At 56.4% G+C, this 22,367-nt stretch overlaps 1 protein-coding gene across 1 annotated transcript; it reads left to right on the forward strand.

The window, feature by feature from the left end:
- Nucleotides 1-17,540: 17,540 nt before the first annotated feature.
- LOC136055335 (tRNA-dihydrouridine(47) synthase [NAD(P)(+)]-like) lies at nucleotides 17,541-20,388 on the forward strand. The gene is made up of 5 exons (XM_065747060.1): nucleotides 17,541-17,721; nucleotides 18,056-18,121; nucleotides 18,209-18,319; nucleotides 18,937-19,033; nucleotides 20,279-20,388. The coding sequence occupies exons 1-5, from the start codon at nucleotides 17,629-17,631 to the stop codon at nucleotides 20,386-20,388; spliced, it is 477 nt and encodes a 158-aa protein (XP_065603132.1). The 5' UTR covers nucleotides 17,541-17,628.
- Nucleotides 20,389-22,367: the final 1,979 nt, after the last annotated feature.

Genomic DNA, 22,367 nt, shown 5'->3' on the forward strand with positions numbered 1-22,367 from the left:
GGGTGCAAAGAGACTGATGGGTAACACTGGGAACATCGTGCCCCTATCCCATGTGGACATACGACCTATTTCAGGTGCTCCTGCTCTGGCAGGAGGATTGGACTAGATAACCTTTGGAGGTCCCTTCCAATCTCTGGCATCCTGTGTTTCTGTGAAATGCTGTTCAGTTTTGATGCTGTGCATATAAGGCACTCACTTGAACTAAGGACTCGGCTCAGGATCAGGACGAAGACTATGTGTATTATGTAAAAGAAATGTCCATAAGAAACAGGAGGCTACTTGGTCTTTATTGGAAGAATGTTCTTCAGTTTTTCCTATGGCAAGCCAAACTGTGGGAAAATTAGGGCACAACAACTAGATACTTAATCATAAGGACTTATGCCAGCTGTGCACCTTCACTCTTTCAAAGTGAAACAATGCAAAGAAAAATATCTGTATAACTAGGAAAAAGTACCTAGAGATGACAAATCTTCCTGTGCTTAACAACTCAGCTTCTGCACTACAAACCCTCTTCTCTTCCATGGCAGTAGGAAATAACAGTGTCAATAGCATGAAGAATCCCATCTGGGCCCACGGTTTTGCTTATGTAAGTATTCTCTGAACAGAACTTCTCCTACCAAGGGTACATGTTCCTGCTTCTGAACACGAAACATGCAAAATGGAAAACCCTATTTCTGCATTTTGGAGATTTCTTTTTTTTCTTTCTTTTTTTCCCTCAAAGTGCTAATAGCTTTCTTGAATGGATACTGAATTATGAACTGTCCATCAGTGCTGGCAATGATTAAGAGCTGATGAATATGCAGCTGCCTAGCCAGTCTTAATTCTGTTCAGGTAGCTTCTCTCCTCTGGTCATTTATACCAAACGATTCAAACAACTAACAAGAATTCTCTTTTTCCACTGCAGCAAACAAGCTGTGGAGCATTCACTATGCAGGTTTTTTAAAGATGTTTTACTTAAAAATAGTTTGTGATATGCTAGTTGCCTGTGGTTACCTCTTCTAGCTATATGGACTGTACCCCATGTGTTCATGTGCCTGGGGACTATTCTAGACCAAATATCCTATCAGGGGTTCTCCTGGAAGTTTTCTTTTCAAGAACTTGTATCATCATTTAATAGACAGATATCAGAACCAGCTTCCTGAAGAGATCACCTAGGAATGGAATTTTGCAGCTTCTATTACATCAAATCATAAAATACAGAATGTGTACAGCACATTCAGTTCCTTTGTGTAGCCGTTGATTTCAAACGTTCTTTTGCATGCCAGCTCTGAATTTCAGTTCCTCTTTTTTTACCTTCTCTTTACCTTTTCAAGAAGGCTGATTCAAGCTTCTCTGAAAATGAAGATGTAATCAGTTTCTGTTGTTTAAGAAGAACCTTACTGCAACTTCTTATCAATGCACATGGAAACAGAATGATCTGAAATTTTCCCGACAGATTAAAGAGAATATTTCTGCTGGGTGTCAGGGCAGTCAACAGACCTGAAAAGCTATTTAAATTATCTTGACTGACTCCTTCTTATTTTCTCTTTCTTGATGTTTTGTCGTGGTCATGGTACAAAATCTCACTGTAGTAAAAACAAGCCAGTTGCAGCTGAAGAAGATAGAGCATGAGTAATCAAAGGTCCAATTACCTTGTTGTTGAGGTACTGAATTAAACTATGAATTATAGAGGCAATCCTACTTTTATGAACATTATTGGGAAATTCCTCCAAAGGGATGTTGGTACATGTTGAATGTGTGCTCGGACTCACTTTTTAGTTGAATCTTGTTCCAAACACGACCCTAAGAGAATGATGCTTGTACTGATTTCAACATCACACGTTCGTAGTGTCAATTGCAGGGGATGGTCTCATCAATGGAATCTTTAACAGCTTTCTGGAATATGGAAGAAGAAAGCCTGAAGACTATATCGGACAGAATTCCATAGCTACGTACGACAAGACACAGACAGTGACAAGACTCTCAACTCAACCCTGTTTTTTCTTCTGTTGGGTTGAGGTGAAGATAGGTTCTCCAATTTCAAGGTTTACAAGAGAAAGTCCACACAAAAAGGCATTTTATTCAATAACCACCAATGAGCAAACTGTCTTGAGCAAAACCTGCTGAAGCTGAAACTACATGGATGAAGGGGCATAAATCCGTAATCCCTCACCTGCAGAGGCTTTCAGAGTCAGGATGAGACAAAATAATTTAGCTTTTGTGGGCTTACTTTCCACAAATGTTACTGAATTTATAAGGATGCCACTCTGCCAATATCTTCCAGCACCAAGAACCAGTGACTGTGGCAATGTCCTCTCTTGGAATCGCACAATCTCTTGAAGCCTCATACACTGTACTGGCTCTCTTTGCTCCACAAATCTCTTCTACGTGGTTCCAGGAAAATTCTGTCAAGAAGTTATCATCACAGCTATGTTGCACAGAACAGTCAGATTACACCTTTGCATCAAAAAAAAACCCAACACACCCAGAGCATCTAAGAGAAAGATGCTTTCAGACACTTTAGTTTCTATATAATAACAAAGATCTCTGTGGAAAATAAATTGCACATGAATACATTTTAAAATAAGCAACTTGAAAAGGGTCTTATCTTCCATCTCTTTTCTGGTTCTGAGTTCTTATGTTCTCTGCAGATCAACAATATTCCTTTCTTATAATGCACAAAGTATGGTTAACAAACCACCACCAATCTCCTAAAGAAGAGACCTAACCATTCTGACTAAGCAAGGAGTCTGTTTAAAGAGTCATTAAAAACTGTCCTGATTTAAGACAGGAGGCATGTTCCTAATGCTCCTTTATGTCCCATCAATAACTTCTTGCCATGACCTCTCCACATCCTCCACACAACTATCACCATGGAAATTTCTGCATTAGCTACATTTGAAAAAGAAGCAGGGAAATAAAATTTACTATTTCTCTTGTTAATAATCCTGATTTACAGTTCTGCTCCCACGAGAGATGCACCAGTTCACATCAACAGGCATTTCCCCTTTTATAGAAATAGAAATTATCCAAAATCTACTTACTTGGTAGAAGAGTTATATTCAATGGGCTACAGACATTCACCTTTCATTGGCAGTACACTCAGTTACATCTGAATTAAAGAGCTTACTCTCCATGAAAGCCATCTCAACAGTGTAACAGCCAGCCTCCTCCAACCCTATAGAACTGAGGAATGCCAGAGGCAGGCAGATGGAGGAAAGAACTGGAGCTAAACTAAAATAAAGCTATTGTTCTCCCATTCTTCTAGCACTTCGGGAGTCTAAATGAAAGTAAATCAACAAATTAGAAGGGAGTAACAGGTACGATCACGGCAAAGACTTTCTCCAGAATGAGGGGCACTTTGGTGCAGCTCTATCCTATGACTCAGAAGATATAAGACTGTAACAGCCAACAGAGTATCGTGACTATGGAGGAGGGTATTTTTGAACATTTGCCCTACGACTTTCCAGTTTAAACATTTCAACTTGGAAGAAAATGCTTAAATATTGATTGAGTCACAGAGAGTTAAAAATTCCCATGATAGGAATCAAATTTATACTATTATTTAGGCATATTTGTTAGAATGCATTTCATTTGTAAGACTGTGTTTAAGATTCCTTCATTTATTCCTTAGCGTTTGATCCTCTGTAAATTAATGTGTTAGTCCTAAGCTTCCATACAAAATTTAGGCCATGAGGCTCTCCAACTGCTCCCCTGAGCTGAGCGGATCTGATCCTGAGCCCCAGGGGATCAGCCACGGCCTCCCCAGCAGCATCCCCGTGCTCCAAGACCTCGGGGATCTGCGACCTCGATGAGATCATCACCTCTCACAGCATGAGCTCTCTCTCGCTGCCCCAAGAGATTCTCACCTGCGACTACAGCACCCCTGAAGCCTCCAGCATGATGCTGAGCACAGAGCAGCTCAGCCTCCCCCTGCAGCAGTGGGGTGGAAGAGAAGGGTTAGAGCCATTCTTATAGAACGGGGGGGAGGGAAAGGTGGGATGACGTTAGTGATATATTGTTGTACAGTTTTTCTCATTTCCTAATAACTGTTATTTGTTCAGAACTGGGGAGGGAAGGGATGGGATGAGGATAGTGTTCTATTGTTGTACAGTTTTTCTCGTTTCCTAATAAATGTTGTTTGTTCTGACCCGCTCCACGACTTGCTGGGGGTTGAAACAGCCCTTGGGGGGGGGAAGCTGGGACAGACACAGAAAGTGGTGTCCCCAGCCCTGAAGCCAAGCTCAGATCAAGGGCAGGGATGAAGGGCACTGCAGCCTTCCTCTAAGGCAGATGGGGTCACTTCTGGGAGGAGGGGGGAGCAGAGCCTTCCAAGGGGGGCCCACTCCAGAGCCTGGGTTGTTCTCCCTGCTGCAGCAAAAGAACTCCAAATATCCCAAAGAAAAGTAAGGGAGGGAGCTGCTGGCAGGACACTACCCCACTCCCCTCTTCCACCCAACATAAAGCCACAGTACCAGAGGAAAAATAACATCACCTTCGCAGCCAGAAAGCGCCAGAAAACTTCACCTCACTTTATCGACCATTTCACATCTGAGCTCCTCAACTTCATAGCAATGCAGCCAACACAGCACCTTCAGGCCACAGTGCCACCACAGTGCCGCCACAAACGGACCCAGAGCCAGAAGGAGACCGTAACAAGTGCTGCAAACGCATAGGAAATCCAGCAGCTACACAGGACGGAAAGGTCACGGGCACGCACTCGGAGAGCTCAGCGCAGCAGTTTCCCTTTCAGGCCCAAACTGAACGCCCAGAGCAAAGACGAGGCCCGGATGGCACTCCGGGCAGTCGCAGGAGCAGCAGCAGGGACGGTCCCCGTCCTGAGCTCCAGAGTGGCAAGTCGGGGAAGCAGCGCAGATCCACGGTGCCACGGTGGGGCCTCCATCCGAACAGCCCACAGCTGTGGGGAAGCCACAGCCAGAAAGCCCATAGGGCACGACGAGGCCACGGGGCAGCTCCCAAGAGAAGCCCGGGCAGCTCCGGCCCCGCTCCGCACAGAGGGCGGAGCTGAGGGAGCCCACGGCCTTTCGGAGTCCTCAGCAGCAGCACAAGCGCTCCCGGCTGGCAAAGCGAGCAGCCCAACACAGCCGCGCTGCAGCACAGCCACAGCGCCTCGGCCCGCTCCTCCCGCCGCTCTGAGGGGGCCCGCTCTCCGCCCGCCCTTTTCCAGCCGCCCCGGCCCGGCCCGGCCCGGCCCCGTCCCGTCGCGTGAGTGACGTCATCGCCGCGTGCGGCAGCAATGGCGGCAGTGGCGCCGGTCCGGGAGCGGTGAGTGCGGGGCCCGGCGGCTCACGTGTGCTCCCCCCGATCCCTGCGACATCGGCCGCCCCACGGGGCCGTCCCTGGGCCTGGGCTGCGTTGGGGACAGCGAGCGGGAGATGCTGGTGCTCCTCGCTCAGGGGCTGCGGCCTACAGGGGGGCACCGGGGACGGCGCGGCCGCGTCCCGGGATGCGGCTGGATGGGGGTGGGGATGGGATCGGAGATTGGGAAGTGGCTTTGCTTGGGGTTGGGAGTGGGGATGGGCTCAGGGAGGGGGGCAGGGATGGAATTGGGCATGGACATGAGGGTTTTGGGATGACGACGGGTTCGAGGATTATCAAGGATGGCGATGGGGACTTAGTTGGGGTTGGGAGTGGGATGGAGTTGGGAATGGGGCCATGGAGGGGGACAGGGACAGATTTGAGAGCGTAGATGAGGTAGAGAAGGGGGTGGGGACGAAGATGAGGATGTGTTTGAGGATGGGGCCGACGATGAGGATGAGGTCAAGGATGGGGATAGGGATTTAATTGGGGTAGGGTTCAGGGATAGATTTGGGAATGGGGATGAAGTCGAGAAGGAGATGGGGACAAGGATGAGGATGAAGTTCGAGGAGGGAATGGGATCAGGGATGGGAATGGGATTTAGTTGGGGTTTGGGATGGGGATTTAGTTGGGAATGGGGTCATGGAGGGGGGTAGGGATGAAGTTGGGAATGGAGATGAGGTTGAGGAGGGGGTGGGGATGAAGATGAGGATGGGTTTGAGGATGGGGACAGGGATGAGGTCAAGGAGGAGATCGGATCGAGGATGGTGATAGGGATTTAACTGGGGTTGGGGTATGGGATACAGTTGGGAATGGGGATGAGGTCGAGGAGGGGATGAGAGTGGGGGCACTCTGTGGCTCTGTGGTGCTGGCAGTGCAGCTCTTCACAGCTTCTTGATTCTTCTGCAGGTTCATTGCTTCCAAGGAGCGGTTCCATGCCTACCTGAGAGCCAACGGGGAGCCCGGCAGCCGAGGGGGTGGTGAGGAGGAGGAGGAGGAGGAAGAGAAGGAGAAGGAGGCTGTCAGCAAGCAGAGCAAGCCCCCTGCCAAGAGGGGGAGGTTGGATGCACAGGGCCAGGACGGAGAGAGGCAAGGGGAGCCCGAGGATGGGGAGCAGGAGCCCATGGAGCGCAAACGAGCCCGGGGGCAGAACAAGAGCAGGCCCTGCATGAAGCCCAACCACTACGAGAAGAGCCGGTTATGCCCATCAGTCACACAGGTATGACATGGAGTGTGATGCTCTGCTTTGCTCTTGGTGGGTTTCTTGATTTTTCTAGTTAGGAGAGCACACCCCAGAGTGATGGAAGGCAAAGATGCACCAGGGTGACCTCCCAGGAGAAGGGAGCTGAGGGCAGGTTCACAGCAGAGCTACAAGAAGAACCTTGGATGCCCAGCAATGGCTGAGCAGCTCCGCAGAGCTGGGCGACCCCCGGAGCAATTTGTGCCCTACACGGAGCAGGGCATAGCTGTGGCCCCAGTAGTGCCCTCAGTCCCCACCTTCCAGCAGCTGGAGGGGCAGATCCAACACTTGAACATCTCAGAGGCAGCCCCAGGTGGCAGCAGTGGTATCCCCACGGGTGACACCGTCCCCCTCCACAGCAACATCCCAGCGGGTACCTTTGCTGCCCCCAGTCCCCAAGAGATAGAGAACAGCCTGGAGAGCTTAGACACAGATGTGCCCGAAGAGGTGCTGCTGGAGGAGGCCATGAGGCTCTTCAACTGCTCCCCTGAGATGCTGAGCGGATCTGATCCTGAGCCCCAGGGGATCAACCACAGCCTCCCCAGCAGCATCCCCATGCTCCAAGACCTCGGGGATCTCTGTGACCTCGATGAGATCATCACCTCTCACAGCATGAGCTCTCTCTCACTGCCCGAAGAGATTCTCTCTTGCGACTACAGCGTCCCTGAAGCCTCCAGCATGAAGCTGAGCACGGAGCAGCTCAACCACGTTTGGATGTGCCCCAAGGAGGCGCGACAGGATCTGACACTGTCAGAAATGCTGCTGGCACTGCCCCGGGGTGATGAGCTCCAGCTGAAGGCCAAGTCAGAAAAGGGGGGGAAAAAGGAGCAAAGCAGCTTCCTGATGAGAAAAAGCCACAAAGAGAGGGTCTCCCCCTGCAGCAGTGGTGTAGAAGAGCAGGGTTAGAGCCAGTCATATAGGAAAGGGGGGAGGGAAAGGTGGGATGAGGATAGTGTTCTATTGTTGTACAGTTTTTCTCGTTTCCTAATAAATGTTGTTTGTTCTGATCCGCTCCACGTCTTGCTGGGGGTTGAAACAGCCCTTGGGGGGGGGAAGCTGGGACAGACACAGAAAGTGGTGTCCCCAGCCCAGAAGTGAAGCTCAGATCAAGGGCAGAGGAAGGCTGCAGTGCCTTCACCCCCCTAAGGCAGATGGGGTCACTTCTGGGGGACGGGGGTGCACAGCCTTCCAAAGGGGGTCCCACTCCAGAGCCTGGGTTGTTCTCCCTGCTGCAGCAAAAGAACTCCAAATATCCCAAAGAAAAGTAAGGGAGGGAGCTGCTGGCAGGACACTACCCCACTCCCCTCATCCACCCAACATAAAGCCACAATATCAGAGGAAAAATAACATCACCTTATGTATGGTAAATAACCCCCAAGGATGGTACTCAGTGAAAATAGTATGGAAGATGGTATATTTAGTAGGCTTATATAGATGGTGCACAGACAGCCAGCAAAGGATGGTGGCTCGGCTTCAGGATGAAAGAGGCTTGCCGTGGACGCCACGCAGGAGGGATCTCCAAGAAGAGATCCTTCCCCGGTGGTGGTCTGCCCTTAAATGGGGTTTGGGAGATGTGGAGCCAGGCTCCAGCCGTTCCAATCACACAGGTATATCGCCTTTAGCTGTGCCCCTGTGGCTGCCTCGGTGCTCAGCTCAGGTGATCAATCAGTGGTTCAGGCCGTGATTCAACAGTTCCCATACACCGTGGGTACAGCGTGGCTGCACAGAAAGATCCAGAAGGGGATGTCCAAAAATTACCCGTAAAAGCCACAGCTTTTCAGCCAGGCCTGGCTTGAGACGGATACGGGAGCACGTGGGGAACAGATGTGGTTAAGGGCGGTGGGTTCAAGGGCAGGGACACGGGGGGGAGAGGATGGGTGGCCCACGGTGCAGCCCCCGGGCAGCTCTCCAGGGCAGCGTGACACTGCACGAAAACGAAAACTCCCTGCAGTGCATCATGAAAGTCAGCCATTAGAGTCAGGCATCCGGAGCCGGAGCCTCAGCAGAGAGCATCTCCACCAGCCCCAAACACAACGGGAACCCCGAACGGGGCTCCACGTGCAGCCCCAAGCTCACACGTCCCTATGGTGGGCGCACGGATGGCCCCAGCACACATTGCTCTCTCCACAGCCACAGAAATCCCCCCTGGGCTGCAGTGATGGGAGCTCTGACCCCTTCCCATCTCCTAACGGCCACGGTGAGGTGGCTGCACCTCGCGGTTAACCCTGTAAGCTCATTGGAGGTGAGGAGGACGTGGTGGGCGGGGACAGAGCACGAGGACCCCCAGTAACGACCACCGGCAGGAGACCCCAACCGTTGGCAGTTGGAGCCGCTGCTCAAGAGCAGCAGACGCAGCTCTCTGCTGCTTACTTCTCTGCTTCTTACTTCTCCCTGGCACCTCCGATGCTCATCTATCCTGAGCTCCTCAACAGCGCAGGTGAGCAGCAGCCCCGCTCGCCCCACGCCGGCGCTGCCGTCCCTTCTCCGTCCCCCTCCGGGCTCCTCCTGGCGGTTGGGGAGGGGATCGACGCCGTTTCCCTCATCTCTTCCAGGCTCAGCCAAACCCTGCCAGCCCCCTGCGATGCAGCAGCCCCCGCTGGCAGCCCCGCTCACGGTGACACCGATGGCAACCGGCGCAGCCGAGGCTCTCCCACCAGGTTAGACGTGCCCCTACCCGCAGTGGGAGCTCTCCGGGGGAGGGGGTGTCAAAGACCCTTTGACGGGTCCCAGCAACATCCCGGACCCCAGCAGAACCAGTGGCCATCACCAGAGCACAGATCCCGATTACGGGCAGCGAGGATGGCTCAGGCACCCAAAAGCCCGGGGTGCTGCCCTGCCCTGAGCATCCTCACTCCAAAACAGAAGCACAGGCAGCAGCAGTGCCTCTATGGGCCACAAAGAGACGCTCTGCTCAAGAAAAGAAGGAAAAGAAGAGTTCCTAAAGAAAAAAAGACGCCGAGCAGAGAGTCGGGGATGGGGACGCCACAAACGGACCCAGAGCCAGAAGGAGACCGTAACAAGTGCTGCAAACGCATAGGAAATCCAGCAGCTACACAGGACGGAAAGGTCACGGGCACGCACTCGGAGAGCTCAGCGCAGCAGTTTCCCTTTCAGGCCCAAACTGAACGCCCAGAGCAAAGACGAGGCCCGGATGGCACTCCGGGCAGTCGCAGGAGCAGCAGCAGGGACGGTCCCCGTCCTGAGCTCCAGAGTGGCAAGTCGGGGAAGCAGCGCAGATCCACGGTGCCACGGTGGGGCCTCCATCCGAACAGCCCACAGCTGTGGGGAAGCCACAGCCAGAAAGCCCATAGGGCACGACGAGGCCACGGGGCAGCTCCCAAGAGAAGCCCGGGCAGCTCCGGCCCCGCTCCGCACAGAGGGCGGAGCTGAGGGAGCCCACGGCCTTTCGGAGTCCTCAGCAGCAGCACAAGCGCTCCCGGCTGGCAAAGCGAGCAGCCCAACACAGCCGCGCTGCAGCACAGCCACAGCGCCTCGGCCCGCTCCTCCCGCCGCTCTGAGGGGGCCCGCTCTCCGCCCGCCCTTTTCCAGCCGCCCCGGCCCGGCCCGGCCCCGTCCCGTCGCGTGAGTGACGTCATCGCCGCGTGCGGCAGCAATGGCGGCAGTGGCGCCGGTCCGGGAGCGGTGAGTGCGGGGCCCGGCGGCTCACGTGTGCTCCCCCCGATCCCTGCGACATCGGCCGCCCCACGGGGCCGTCCCTGGGCCTGGGCTGCGTTGGGGACAGCGAGCGGGAGATGCTGGTGCTCCTCGCTCAGGGGCTGCGGCCTACAGGGGGGCACCGGGGACGGCGCGGCCGCGTCCCGGGATGCGGCTGGATGGGGGTGGGGATGGGATCGGAGATTGGGAAGTGGCTTTGCTTGGGGTTGGGAGTGGGGATGGGCTCAGGGAGGGGGGCAGGGATGGAATTGGGCATGGACATGAGGGTTTTGGGATGACGACGGGTTCGAGGATTATCAAGGATGGCGATGGGGACTTAGTTGGGGTTGGGAGTGGGATGGAGTTGGGAATGGGGCCATGGAGGGGGACAGGGACAGATTTGAGAGCGTAGATGAGGTAGAGAAGGGGGTGGGGACGAAGATGAGGATGTGTTTGAGGATGGGGCCGACGATGAGGATGAGGTCAAGGATGGGGATAGGGATTTAATTGGGGTAGGGTTCAGGGATAGATTTGGGAATGGGGATGAAGTCGAGAAGGAGATGGGGACAAGGATGAGGATGAAGTTCGAGGAGGGAATGGGATCAGGGATGGGAATGGGATTTAGTTGGGGTTTGGGATGGGGATTTAGTTGGGAATGGGGTCATGGAGGGGGGTAGGGATGAAGTTGGGAATGGAGATGAGGTTGAGGAGGGGGTGGGGATGAAGATGAGGATGGGTTTGAGGATGGGGACAGGGATGAGGTCAAGGAGGAGATCGGATCGAGGATGGTGATAGGGATTTAACTGGGGTTGGGGTATGGGATACAGTTGGGAATGGGGATGAGGTCGAGGAGGGGATGAGAGTGGGGGCACTCTGTGGCTCTGTGGTGCTGGCAGTGCAGCTCTTCACAGCTTCTTGATTCTTCTGCAGGTTCATTGCTTCCAAGGAGCGGTTCCATGCCTACCTGAGAGCCAACGGGGAGCCCGGCAGCCGAGGGGGTGGTGAGGAGGAGGAGGAGGAGGAAGAGAAGGAGAAGGAGGCTGTCAGCAAGCAGAGCAAGCCCCCTGCCAAGAGGGGGAGGTTGGATGCACAGGGCCAGGACGGAGAGAGGCAAGGGGAGCCCGAGGATGGGGAGCAGGAGCCCATGGAGCGCAAACGAGCCCGGGGGCAGAACAAGAGCAGGCCCTGCATGAAGCCCAACCACTACGAGAAGAGCCGGTTATGCCCATCAGTCACACAGGTATGACATGGAGTGTGATGCTCTGCTTTGCTCTTGGTGGGTTTCTTGATTTTTCTAGTTAGGAGAGCACACCCCAGAGTGATGGAAGGCAAAGATGCACCAGGGTGACCTCCCAGGAGAAGGGAGCTGAGGGCAGGTTCACAGCAGAGCTACAAGAAGAACCTTGGATGCCCAGCAATGGCTGAGCAGCTCCGCAGAGCTGGGCGACCCCCGGAGCAATTTGTGCCCTACACGGAGCAGGGCATAGCTGTGGCCCCAGTAGTGCCCTCAGTCCCCACCTTCCAGCAGCTGGAGGGGCAGATCCAACACTTGAACATCTCAGAGGCAGCCCCAGGTGGCAGCAGTGGTATCCCCACGGGTGACACCGTCCCCCTCCACAGCAACATCCCAGCGGGTACCTTTGCTGCCCCCAGTCCCCAAGAGATAGAGAACAGCCTGGAGAGCTTAGACACAGATGTGCCCGAAGAGGTGCTGCTGGAGGAGGCCATGAGGCTCTTCAACTGCTCCCCTGAGATGCTGAGCGGATCTGATCCTGAGCCCCAGGGGATCAACCACAGCCTCCCCAGCAGCATCCCCATGCTCCAAGACCTCGGGGATCTCTGTGACCTCGATGAGATCATCACCTCTCACAGCATGAGCTCTCTCTCACTGCCCGAAGAGATTCTCTCTTGCGACTACAGCGTCCCTGAAGCCTCCAGCATGAAGCTGAGCACGGAGCAGCTCAACCACGTTTGGATGTGCCCCAAGGAGGCGCGACAGGATCTGACACTGTCAGAAATGCTGCTGGCACTGCCCCGGGGTGATGAGCTCCAGCTGAAGGCCAAGTCAGAAAAGGGGGGGAAAAAGGAGCAAAGCAGCTTCCTGATGAGAAAAAGCCACAAAGAGAGGGTCTCCCCCTGCAGCAGTGGTGTAGAAGAGCAGGGTTAGAGCCAGTCATATAGGAAAGGGGGGAGGGAAAGGTGGGATGAGGATAGTGTTCTATTGTTGTACAGTTTTTCTCGTTTCCTAATAAATGTTGTTTGTTCTGATCCGCTCCACGTCTTGCTGGGGGTTGAAACAGCCCTTGGGGGGGGGAAGCTGGGACAGACACAGAAAGTGGTGTCCCCAGCCCAGAAGTGAAGCTCAGATCAAGGGCAGAGGAAGGCTGCAGTGCCTTCACCCCCCTAAGGCAGATGGGGTCACTTCTGGGGGACGGGGGTGCACAGCCTTCCAAAGGGGGTCCCACTCCAGAGCCTGGGTTGTTCTCCCTGCTGCAGCAAAAGAACTCCAAATATCCCAAAGAAAAGTAAGGGAGGGAGCTGCTGGCAGGACACTACCCCACTCCCCTCATCCACCCAACATAAAGCCACAATATCAGAGGAAAAATAACATCACCTTATGTATGGTAAATAACCCCCAAGGATGGTACTCAGTGAAAATAGTATGGAAGATGGTATATTTAGTAGGCTTATATAGATGGTGCACAGACAGCCAGCAAAGGATGGTGGCTCGGCTTCAGGATGAAAGAGGCTTGCCGTGGACGCCACGCAGGAGGGATCTCCAAGAAGAGATCCTTCCCCGGTGGTGGTCTGCCCTTAAATGGGGTTTGGGAGATGTGGAGCCAGGCTCCAGCCGTTCCAATCACACAGGTATATCGCCTTTAGCTGTGCCCCTGTGGCTGCCTCGGTGCTCAGCTCAGGTGATCAATCAGTGGTTCAGGCCGTGATTCAACAGTTCCCATACACCGTGGGTACAGCGTGGCTGCACAGAAAGATCCAGAAGGGGATGTCCAAAAATTACCCGTAAAAGCCACAGCTTTTCAGCCAGGCCTGGCTTGAGACGGATACGGGAGCACGTGGGGAACAGATGTGGTTAAGGGCGGTGGGTTCAAGGGCAGGGACACGGGGGGGAGAGGATGGGTGGCCCACGGTGCAGCCCCCGGGCAGCTCTCCAGGGCAGCGTGACACTGCACGAAAACGAAAACTCCCTGCAGTGCATCATGAAAGTCAGCCATTAGAGTCAGGCATCCGGAGCCGGAGCCTCAGCAGAGAGCATCTCCACCAGCCCCAAACACAACGGGAACCCCGAACGGGGCTCCACGTGCAGCCCCAAGCTCACACGTCCCTATGGTGGGCGCACGGATGGCCCCAGCACACATTGCTCTCTCCACAGCCACAGAAATCCCCCCTGGGCTGCAGTGATGGGAGCTCTGACCCCTTCCCATCTCCTAACGGCCACGGTGAGGTGGCTGCACCTCGCGGTTAACCCTGTAAGCTCATTGGAGGTGAGGAGGACGTGGTGGGCGGGGACAGAGCACGAGGACCCCCAGTAACGACCACCGGCAGGAGACCCCAACCGTTGGCAGTTGGAGCCGCTGCTCAAGAGCAGCAGACGCAGCTCTCTGCTGCTTACTTCTCTGCTTCTTACTTCTCCCTGGCACCTCCGATGCTCATCTATCCTGAGCTCCTCAACAGCGCAGGTGAGCAGCAGCCCCGCTCGCCCCACGCCGGCGCTGCCGTCCCTTCTCCGTCCCCCTCCGGGCTCCTCCTGGCGGTTGGGGAGGGGATCGACGCCGTTTCCCTCATCTCTTCCAGGCTCAGCCAAACCCTGCCAGCCCCCTGCGATGCAGCAGCCCCCGCTGGCAGCCCCGCTCACGGTGACACCGATGGCAACCGGCGCAGCCGAGGCTCTCCCACCAGGTTAGACGTGCCCCTACCCGCAGTGGGAGCTCTCCGGGGGAGGGGGTGTCAAAGACCCTTTGACGGGTCCCAGCAACATCCCGGACCCCAGCAGAACCAGTGGCCATCACCAGAGCACAGATCCCGATTACGGGCAGCGAGGATGGCTCAGGCACCCAAAAGCCCGGGGTGCTGCCCTGCCCTGAGCATCCTCACTCCAAAACAGAAGCACAGGCAGCAGCAGTGCCTCTATGGGCCACAAAGAGACGCTCTGCTCAAGAAAAGAAGGAAAAGAAGAGTTCCTAAAGAAAAAAAGACGCCGAGCAGAGAGTCGGGGATGGGGACGCCACAAACGGACCCAGAGCCAGAAGGAGACCGTAACAAGTGCTGCAAACGCATAGGAAATCCAGCAGCTACACAGGACGGAAAGGTCACGGGCACGCACTCGGAGAGCTCAGCGCAGCAGTTTCCCTTTCAGGCCCAAACTGAACGCCCAGAGCAAAGACGAGGCCCGGATGGCACTCCGGGCAGTCGCAGGAGCAGCAGCAGGGACGGTCCCCGTCCTGAGCTCCAGAGTGGCAAGTCGGGGAAGCAGCGCAGATCCACGGTGCCACGGTGGGGCCTCCATCCGAACAGCCCACAGCTGTGGGGAAGCCACAGCCAGAAAGCCCATAGGGCACGACGAGGCCACGGGGCAGCTCCCAAGAGAAGCCCGGGCAGCTCCGGCCCCGCTCCGCACAGAGGGCGGAGCTGAGGGAGCCCACGGCCTTTCGGAGTCCTCAGCAGCAGCACAAGCGCTCCCGGCTGGCAAAGCGAGCAGCCCAACACAGCCGCGCTGCAGCACAGCCACAGCGCCTCGGCCCGCTCCTCCCGCCGCTCTGAGGGGGCCCGCTCTCCGCCCGCCCTTTTCCAGCCGCCCCGGCCCGGCCCGGCCCCGTCCCGTCGCGTGAGTGACGTCATCGCCGCGTGCGGCAGCAATGGCGGCAGTGGCGCCGGTCCGGGAGCGGTGAGTGCGGGGCCCGGCGGCTCACGTGTGCTCCCCCCGATCCCTGCGACATCGGCCGCCCCACGGGGCCGTCCCTGGGCCTGGGCTGCGTTGGGGACAGCGAGCGGGAGATGCTGGTGCTCCTCGCTCAGGGGCTGCGGCCTACAGGGGGGCACCGGGGACGGCGCGGCCGCGTCCCGGGATGCGGCTGGATGGGGGTGGGGATGGGATCGGAGATTGGGAAGTGGCTTTGCTTGGGGTTGGGAGTGGGGATGGGCTCAGGGAGGGGGGCAGGGATGGAGTTGGGAATGGACGTGAGGTCGAGGAGGGGGTGGGAATGAGGATGAGGATGGGGGACGAGGATGAGCTCATGGGGGGATAGGATCAAGGATGGGGATAGGGATTGAACTGGGGTTGGGTTAGGGATAGAGTTGGGAATGGGAATGAGGTCAAGGAGGGGATGAGGATGGGGGCACTCCAGGGCTCTGTGGTGCTGGCAGTGCAGCTCTTCACAGCCTCATGGTTCTTCTGCAGGTTCGTTGCTTCCAAGGAACAGTTCCACGCCTCCTTGGGAGCCAACGGGGAGCCCGGCAGCCGAGGGGGTGGTGAGGAGGAGGAGAAGGAGGCTGTCAGCAAGCAGAGCAAGCCCCCTGCCAAGAGGGGGAGGTTGGATGCACAGGGCCAGGACGGAGAGGGGCAAGGGGAGCCCGAGGATGGGGAGAAGGAGCCCCTGCTGCTGGAAGCCTCGTGCTTCTCTTGCACTACCAGGAGATGCTGGGAAGCTTGCCCGAGGCTGAGCCTCATAAACCCACCGCACCAGTGCCCTGAGAGGAGATTAGATGTGAAAGCCTGACCTCAGCCAAGTACTGCAAGGCGAAAGCACTCTGCATTCAGGCTAACTGCCCCACAGAAACATCAGTGAAATAACTTCATTAATCCCCACGGCCTCGTTACCTTCCTTGCTTTCCTCAGCCACGCTGAAGCTTAAAACAGTATTCCAGCATTCCTCATATTTCTCTCCAAAACTAATTAATATCCAATCAGCCAAAAGCTCTTCTCACAGCAGCTTGCCTCTATCGTGCAACCTGCCCACCCTCAGCAATAGCAGAAGCACCCTGCCAGGCTCCCAGCTCCTCACCTCCTCCCAGAAGACATTTCTGAAGGAGCATCATCCGGAGAGAACTGCATGAAGGTGGCAGAAGAGAGGAAAGTGACGAAATTACCCACGTGCAATCCTACCTCCATCCCCCACACATACACCCCGCACTGCTGTGCCCATGAACACACACTGCACGAATTCCCCGACACTGTAAGAGCAGCTGCTCAGCACCAGCTTCTAGCAGCCCCTAACGGCAAAACACAGGGCACCATCCCCCTCCTACTGTCTTGATGGTACCGACACTTCAGCAGAAGACTGGAACCATGTTCTGGAGGACAGGAAAGTCCACGGGATCCACAGGATGCCCCACCAAAACAGCAGGCCCAGTGACAGAGGAGGACGTTGTAAAGCTGAGGTCGTGCGAGAAGAAGAAGGTGAGCAGCGAGAGTTTGGTCGAGGGCTGCTGTCTCTTGTGTCCCCTGGGAAGACAGAAGAGAGCTCGTAGCTGGGTGGCAGGCGGGCAGAGGGCTGAGCTGTCTGGAGAGCACATCACTGTCACGAGAGGGGAAGGATGCAGGTGGGTGAGCTGTTGGGCCCCAGTGGTGTGGTTGAAGGGGTGAGAGCTAAGAGAAGCTTCAGCCCTTTGCACGTGAGGGAATGATTTGCAAGGAGAGAGGAGGCTGGGGCTGGTTGATCTGCAGTGCTCTCCTGAGGGGAGGCTGAGCACTGCCTCCTCCTCCTCCTCCTCACCTCGTGTCCTTTGGCCAGTCTTACATCCCGCTGCATTTTGAACTGCTTTGAGTTTTCCCCACGCAGAGCAGTGGAAACAAATGGAGCCGTTAAAGTTTGTGGTTCTCTTACCCAGCTGATGTAGTGTCAGGGAACTGCTGAGGTTCTTAAACAAAAAACTGTGATTTCCTGGGTTTCCCACTGAGTTTGCTCCAGACAGGTGATCACGTGGCTAAGTGGAATCTCGTCGTGTTTAACCAGTGCCGGTTCAGCTCTGCTAACGTGCTCCTCCATCCCTGGTTGTTTTCCAGTTGGAAATCCAAGGCAAGCTCTACTTGGCCCCACTGACCACGGTAGCTGGATAATTCTGTCCTTCTGTCAGAACGTGCCTAATATGAGCACGTTTGGAAGAGAGCTCAGCTCGTGACAGAGGATCTCTCTGCTGTCTTTCAGTGTGGTAAGCTCCCTTTCAGAAGGACCTGCAAACGCTTTGGGGCAGATGTCACCTGTGGGGGGATGGCTGTGTGCACAAACCTCCTTCAGGGCCAGTCCTCTGAGTGGGCTCTCCTCCAACGGCACCACACTGAGGATATTTTTGGGCTGCAGGTGAGTGCCGCCGTGGTGACAAGCAGACAAAGGATAACTCACTTCTGAGGAGAAAAGCTGCTTCTTGAACTCACACAAACTGTCGCCCTTTGGTAGCTGGAGGGAGCGTTTCCAGACACGATGACCAAATGTGCAGAGCTCCTGAACCAAACGATTGACGTGGACTTTGCAGACATCAACGCTGGGTGTCCAATCGACCTGGTCTCCGAGAAGGTGAGAAGATGTTCTGCAGCATGTCTCGTTTCTGTGTGGAGATGCTTGTTGTTGGCATCGTCTCCTGCTAGCTGATCTGCTGCTGTCAGTTTGATGGAGAGTTAGCAGGTCATTTATGGACGCTAGGCTTGAGCAGCAGGCAGAAGCGGGGAGGGGAAAAAGGAGAAAGGGAACGGATGAAGAGAAAACCACACCAAGCCTGGAAAGTCTTGGAGTTTGAGCTGTGTTCCTTTGAGCAGAGGGCTGCTCTTTACTGTGCGAGGAGGCAGAAAGTCTTGATTGTGTCCCCTTTCTTTCTTTCTGTCTTTCTGTCTTTCTGTCTTTCTTTCCCCAGGGCGGAGGCTGTGCTCTCATGACTCGATCTAACAAGTTTGAGCAGACTGTCCGAGGGATGAACTCGGTGAGTGCGAGCATGGGCTGGCAGCAGGACGTGAGCAGGTGGAGCTGAGTCCTGCCCCAGCCTGGCCTCACTCTGCCCTCTCTGCAGGTGCTGGACGTCCCGCTGACCGTGAAGATACGGACAGGGGTGCAAGAAAAGAGGAACGTGGCTCATCAAATAATCCCCAGGATCCGGGAGTGGGGAGCAGCCACGCTCACGGTACTGGGATACTTGCTGTGGCTTGAAGTTGTTGGCTGCTGTCTGGGGGAGCTCTGCTTGCGTGTGGGCCCAGAGTGGGCTGTGGGATGACCTTACCCCCTGCTAAGTAGCTCTTTCAAAGCTTTGGCCATCTGTATTTCTAGTGTCTTCTAGTGCTTTCTCCTGATGAGAGAGACAAGTTTCCGTGCCTTTCTATTTAGAACGTTGTCCTCGGTGCTCCTGAGGCTTTGTATCCATTACCAAAGGAGATGGCCACTGCAGTGCTTTTTCAAAAACAGAGGCTTCATTCAGACGAGCTTCATTATTTCAGGGCTGGCTATTGGTTTGCATGGGGCTGAGTAGTTCCTGCCCACAGTGAATATTCCCTTTCACTGCCTACAGTCGCTTCCTGCTCTGCCTTGCAAGTAGCCCAAAGGTGACTCCGAAAAGCATCCAGCCCTTTCTTAGCATTGCAGACCACCTCTGCAGCCTGGTTTGTTAGCAGCTGTGCAGCCATGAGGATCCTTTACCCCAGCCTGGTGCCGTTGCCTCGTGGAAGCACATTCCTGCAGTGCTCCTGTGCCATTCTGCCTCCTCTGGGCTGCCTGGTGAGGTCTCACTGTGACTTCTTTCTGCAGCTGCACGGCCGCTCCAGGGAGCAGTGGTACACGAGAGTCGCTGACTGGGACTACAGAGCAGAATGTGCTAAAATAGCAAGCCCCATGCCTCTGTGTGGTAGGTGTTTTGGGATGCCCGTCTGATCTGAGCAGTGCCGTTCCAAACTCAAAGAACAAGGAGAAAATGCAGCTCCCAAATACGTCCAGCCTGGGGGAAAGGTTGGAGTGTCCCTGCACAAAGCGGGTGGAGCATGGGAGCGTTGTGCAGCTCCGCTGTGCCTGTTTGCTTGTGGCCAGGCAGGATGAGCGTGGAGCAGAGCAGGATGGAAGGGACATGCAGCACACAGGACACCTGGCTTTTAGCAGGTGCTTTCTCTTGTGGGCAGCCAGGCTCCAGCCATTCCAATCACACAGGTATATCGCCTTTAGCTGTGCCCCTGTGGCTGCCTCGGTGCTCAGCTCAGGTGATCAATCAGTGGTTCAGGCCGTGATTCAACAGCTCCCATACAGCGTGGGTACAGCATGGCTGCACAGAAGGATGCAGAAGGGGATGTTCAAAAATTACCCGTAAAAGCCACAGCTGCACCCTTTTTAGCCAGGCCTGGCTTGAGACGGATCCGGTAGCACGTGGGGAGCAGATGTGGTTAAGGGCGGTGGGTTCAAGGGCAGGGACACAGGGGGGAGATGGGTGGCCCACGGTGCAGCCCCCGGGCAGCTCTCCAGGGCAGCGTGACACTGCACGAAAACGAAAACTCCCTGCAGTGCATCATGAAAGTCAGCCATGAGAGTCAGGCATCCGGAGCCGGAGCCTCAGCAGAGAGCATCTCCACCAGCCCCAAACACAACGGGAACCCCGAACGGGGCTCCACGTGCAGCCCCAAGCTCACACGTCCCTATGGTGGGCGCACGGATGGCCCCAGCACACATTGCTCTCTCCACAGCCACAGAAATCCCCCCTGGGCTGCAGTGATGGGAGCTCTGACCCCTTCCCATCTCCTAACGGCCACGGTGAGGTGGCTGCACCTCGCGGTTAACCCTGTAAGCTCATTGGAGGTGAGGAGGACGTGGTGGGCGGGGACAGAGCACGAGGACCCCCAGTAACGACCACCGGCAGGAGACCCCAACCGTTGGCAGTTGGAGCCGCTGCTCAAGAGCAGCAGACGCAGCTCTCTGCTGCTTACTTCTCTGCTTCTTACTTCTCCCTGGCACCTCCGATGCTCATCTATCCTGAGCTCCTCAACAGCGCAGGTGAGCAGCAGCCCCGCTCGCCCCACGCCGGCGCTGCCGTCCCTTCTCCGTCCCCCTCCGGGCTCCTCCTGGCGGTTGGGGAGGGGATCGACGCCGTTTCCCTCATCTCTTCCAGGCTCAGCCAAACCCTGCCAGCCCCCTGCGATGCAGCAGCCCCCGCTGGCAGCCCCGCTCACGGTGACACCGATGGCAACCGGCGCAGCCGAGGCTCTCCCACCAGGTTAGACGTGCCCCTACCCGCAGTGGGAGCTCTCCGGGGGAGGGGGTGTCAAAGACCCTTTGACGGGTCCCAGCAACATCCCGGACCCCAGCAGAACCAGTGGCCATCACCAGAGCACAGATCCCGATTACGGGCAGCGAGGATGGCTCAGGCACCCAAAAGCCCGGGGTGCTGCCCTGCCCTGAGCATCCTCACTCCAAAACAGAAGCACAGGCAGCAGCAGTGCCTCTATGGGCCACAAAGAGACGCTCTGCTCAAGAAAAGAAGGAAAAGAAGAGTTCCTAAAGAAAAAAAGACGCCGAGCAGAGAGTCGGGGATGGGGACGCCACAAACGGACCCAGAGCCAGAAGGAGACCGTAACAAGTGCTGCAAACGCATAGGAAATCCAGCAGCTACACAGGACGGAAAGGTCACGGGCACGCACTCGGAGAGCTCAGCGCAGCAGTTTCCCTTTCAGGCCCAGAGCAAAGACGAGGCCCGGATGGCACTCCGGGCAGTCGCAGGAGCAGCAGCAGGGACGGTCCCCGTCCTGAGCTCCAGAGTGGCAAGTCGGGGAAGCAGCGCAGGTCCACGGTGCCACGGTGGGGCCTCCATCCGAACAGCCCACAGCTGTGGGGAAGCCACAGCCAGAAAGCCCATAGGGCACGACGAGGCCACGGGGCAGCTCCCAAGAGAAGCCCGGGCAGCTCCGGCCCCGCTCCGCACAGAGGGCGGAGCTGAGGGAGCCCACGGCCTTTCGGAGTCCTCAGCAGCAGCACAAGCGCTCCCGGCTGGCAAAGCGAGCAGCCCAACACAGCCGCGCTGCAGCACAGCCACAGCGCCTCGGCCCGCTCCTCCCGCCGCTCTGAGGGGCCCGCTCTCCGCCCGCCCTTTTCCAGCCGCCCCGGCCCGGCCCGGCCCGGCCCCGCCCCGTCCCGTCGCGTGAGTGACGTCATCGCCGCGTGCGGCAGCAATGGCGGCAGTGGCGCCGGTCCGGGAGCGGTGAGTGCGGGGCCCGGCGGCTCACGTGTGCTCCCCCCGATCCCTGCGACATCGGCCGCCCCACGGGGCCGTCCCTGGGCCTGGGCTGCGTTGGGGGCAGCGAGCGGGAGATGCTGGTGCTCCTCGCTCAGGGGCTGCGGCCTACAGGGGGGCACCGGGGACGGCGCGGCCGCGTCCCGGGATGCGGCTGGATGGGGGTGGGGATGGGATCGGAGATTGGGAAGTGGCTTTGCTTGGGGTTGGGAGTGGGGATGGGCTCAGGGAGGGGGACAGGGATGGAATTGGGCATGGACGTGAGGTCGAGGAGGGGGTGGGAATGAGGATGAGGATGGGGGACGAGGATGAGCTCATGGGGGGATAGGATCAAGGATGGGGATAGGGATTGAACTGGGGTTGGGGTTGGGGTCAGGGATAGAGTTGGGAATGCGAATGAGGTCAAGGAGGGGATGAGGATGGGGGCACTCCAGGGCTCTGTGGTGCTGGCAGTGCAGCTCTTCACAGCCTCCTGGTTCTTCTGCAGGTTCGTTGCTTCCAAGGAACAGTTCCACGCCTCCTTGAGAGCCAACGGGGGGGGAGCCCGGCAGCCGAGGGGGTGGTGAGGAGGAGGAGGAGGAGAAGGAGAAGGAGGCTGTCAGCGAGCAGAGCGAGCTCCCTGCCAAGAGGGGGAGGTTGGATGCACAGGGCCAGGACAGAGAAACGCAACGGGTGACCGAGGATGGGGAGAAGGAGCCCATGGAGCGCAAACGAGCCCGGGGGCAGAACAAGAGCAGGCCCTTCATGAAGCCCAACCACTACGAGAAGAGCCGGTTATGCCCATCAGTCACGCAGGTATTACATGGAGTGTGATGCTCTGCTTTGCTCTTGGTGGGTTTCTTAATTTTTCTAGTTAGGAGAGCACACCCCAGAGTGACGGAAGGCAAAGATGCACCAGGGTGACCTCCCAGGAGAAGGGAGCTGAGGGCAGGTTCACAGCAGAGCTACAAGAAGAACCTTGGATGCCCAG

Source organism: Cyrtonyx montezumae, unplaced genomic scaffold (genome assembly GCF_038088225.1).
Source record: "Cyrtonyx montezumae isolate F1298 unplaced genomic scaffold, pur_monq_1.0 scaffold_40, whole genome shotgun sequence".
Lineage (NCBI taxonomy): Eukaryota > Metazoa > Chordata > Aves > Galliformes > Odontophoridae > Cyrtonyx > Cyrtonyx montezumae.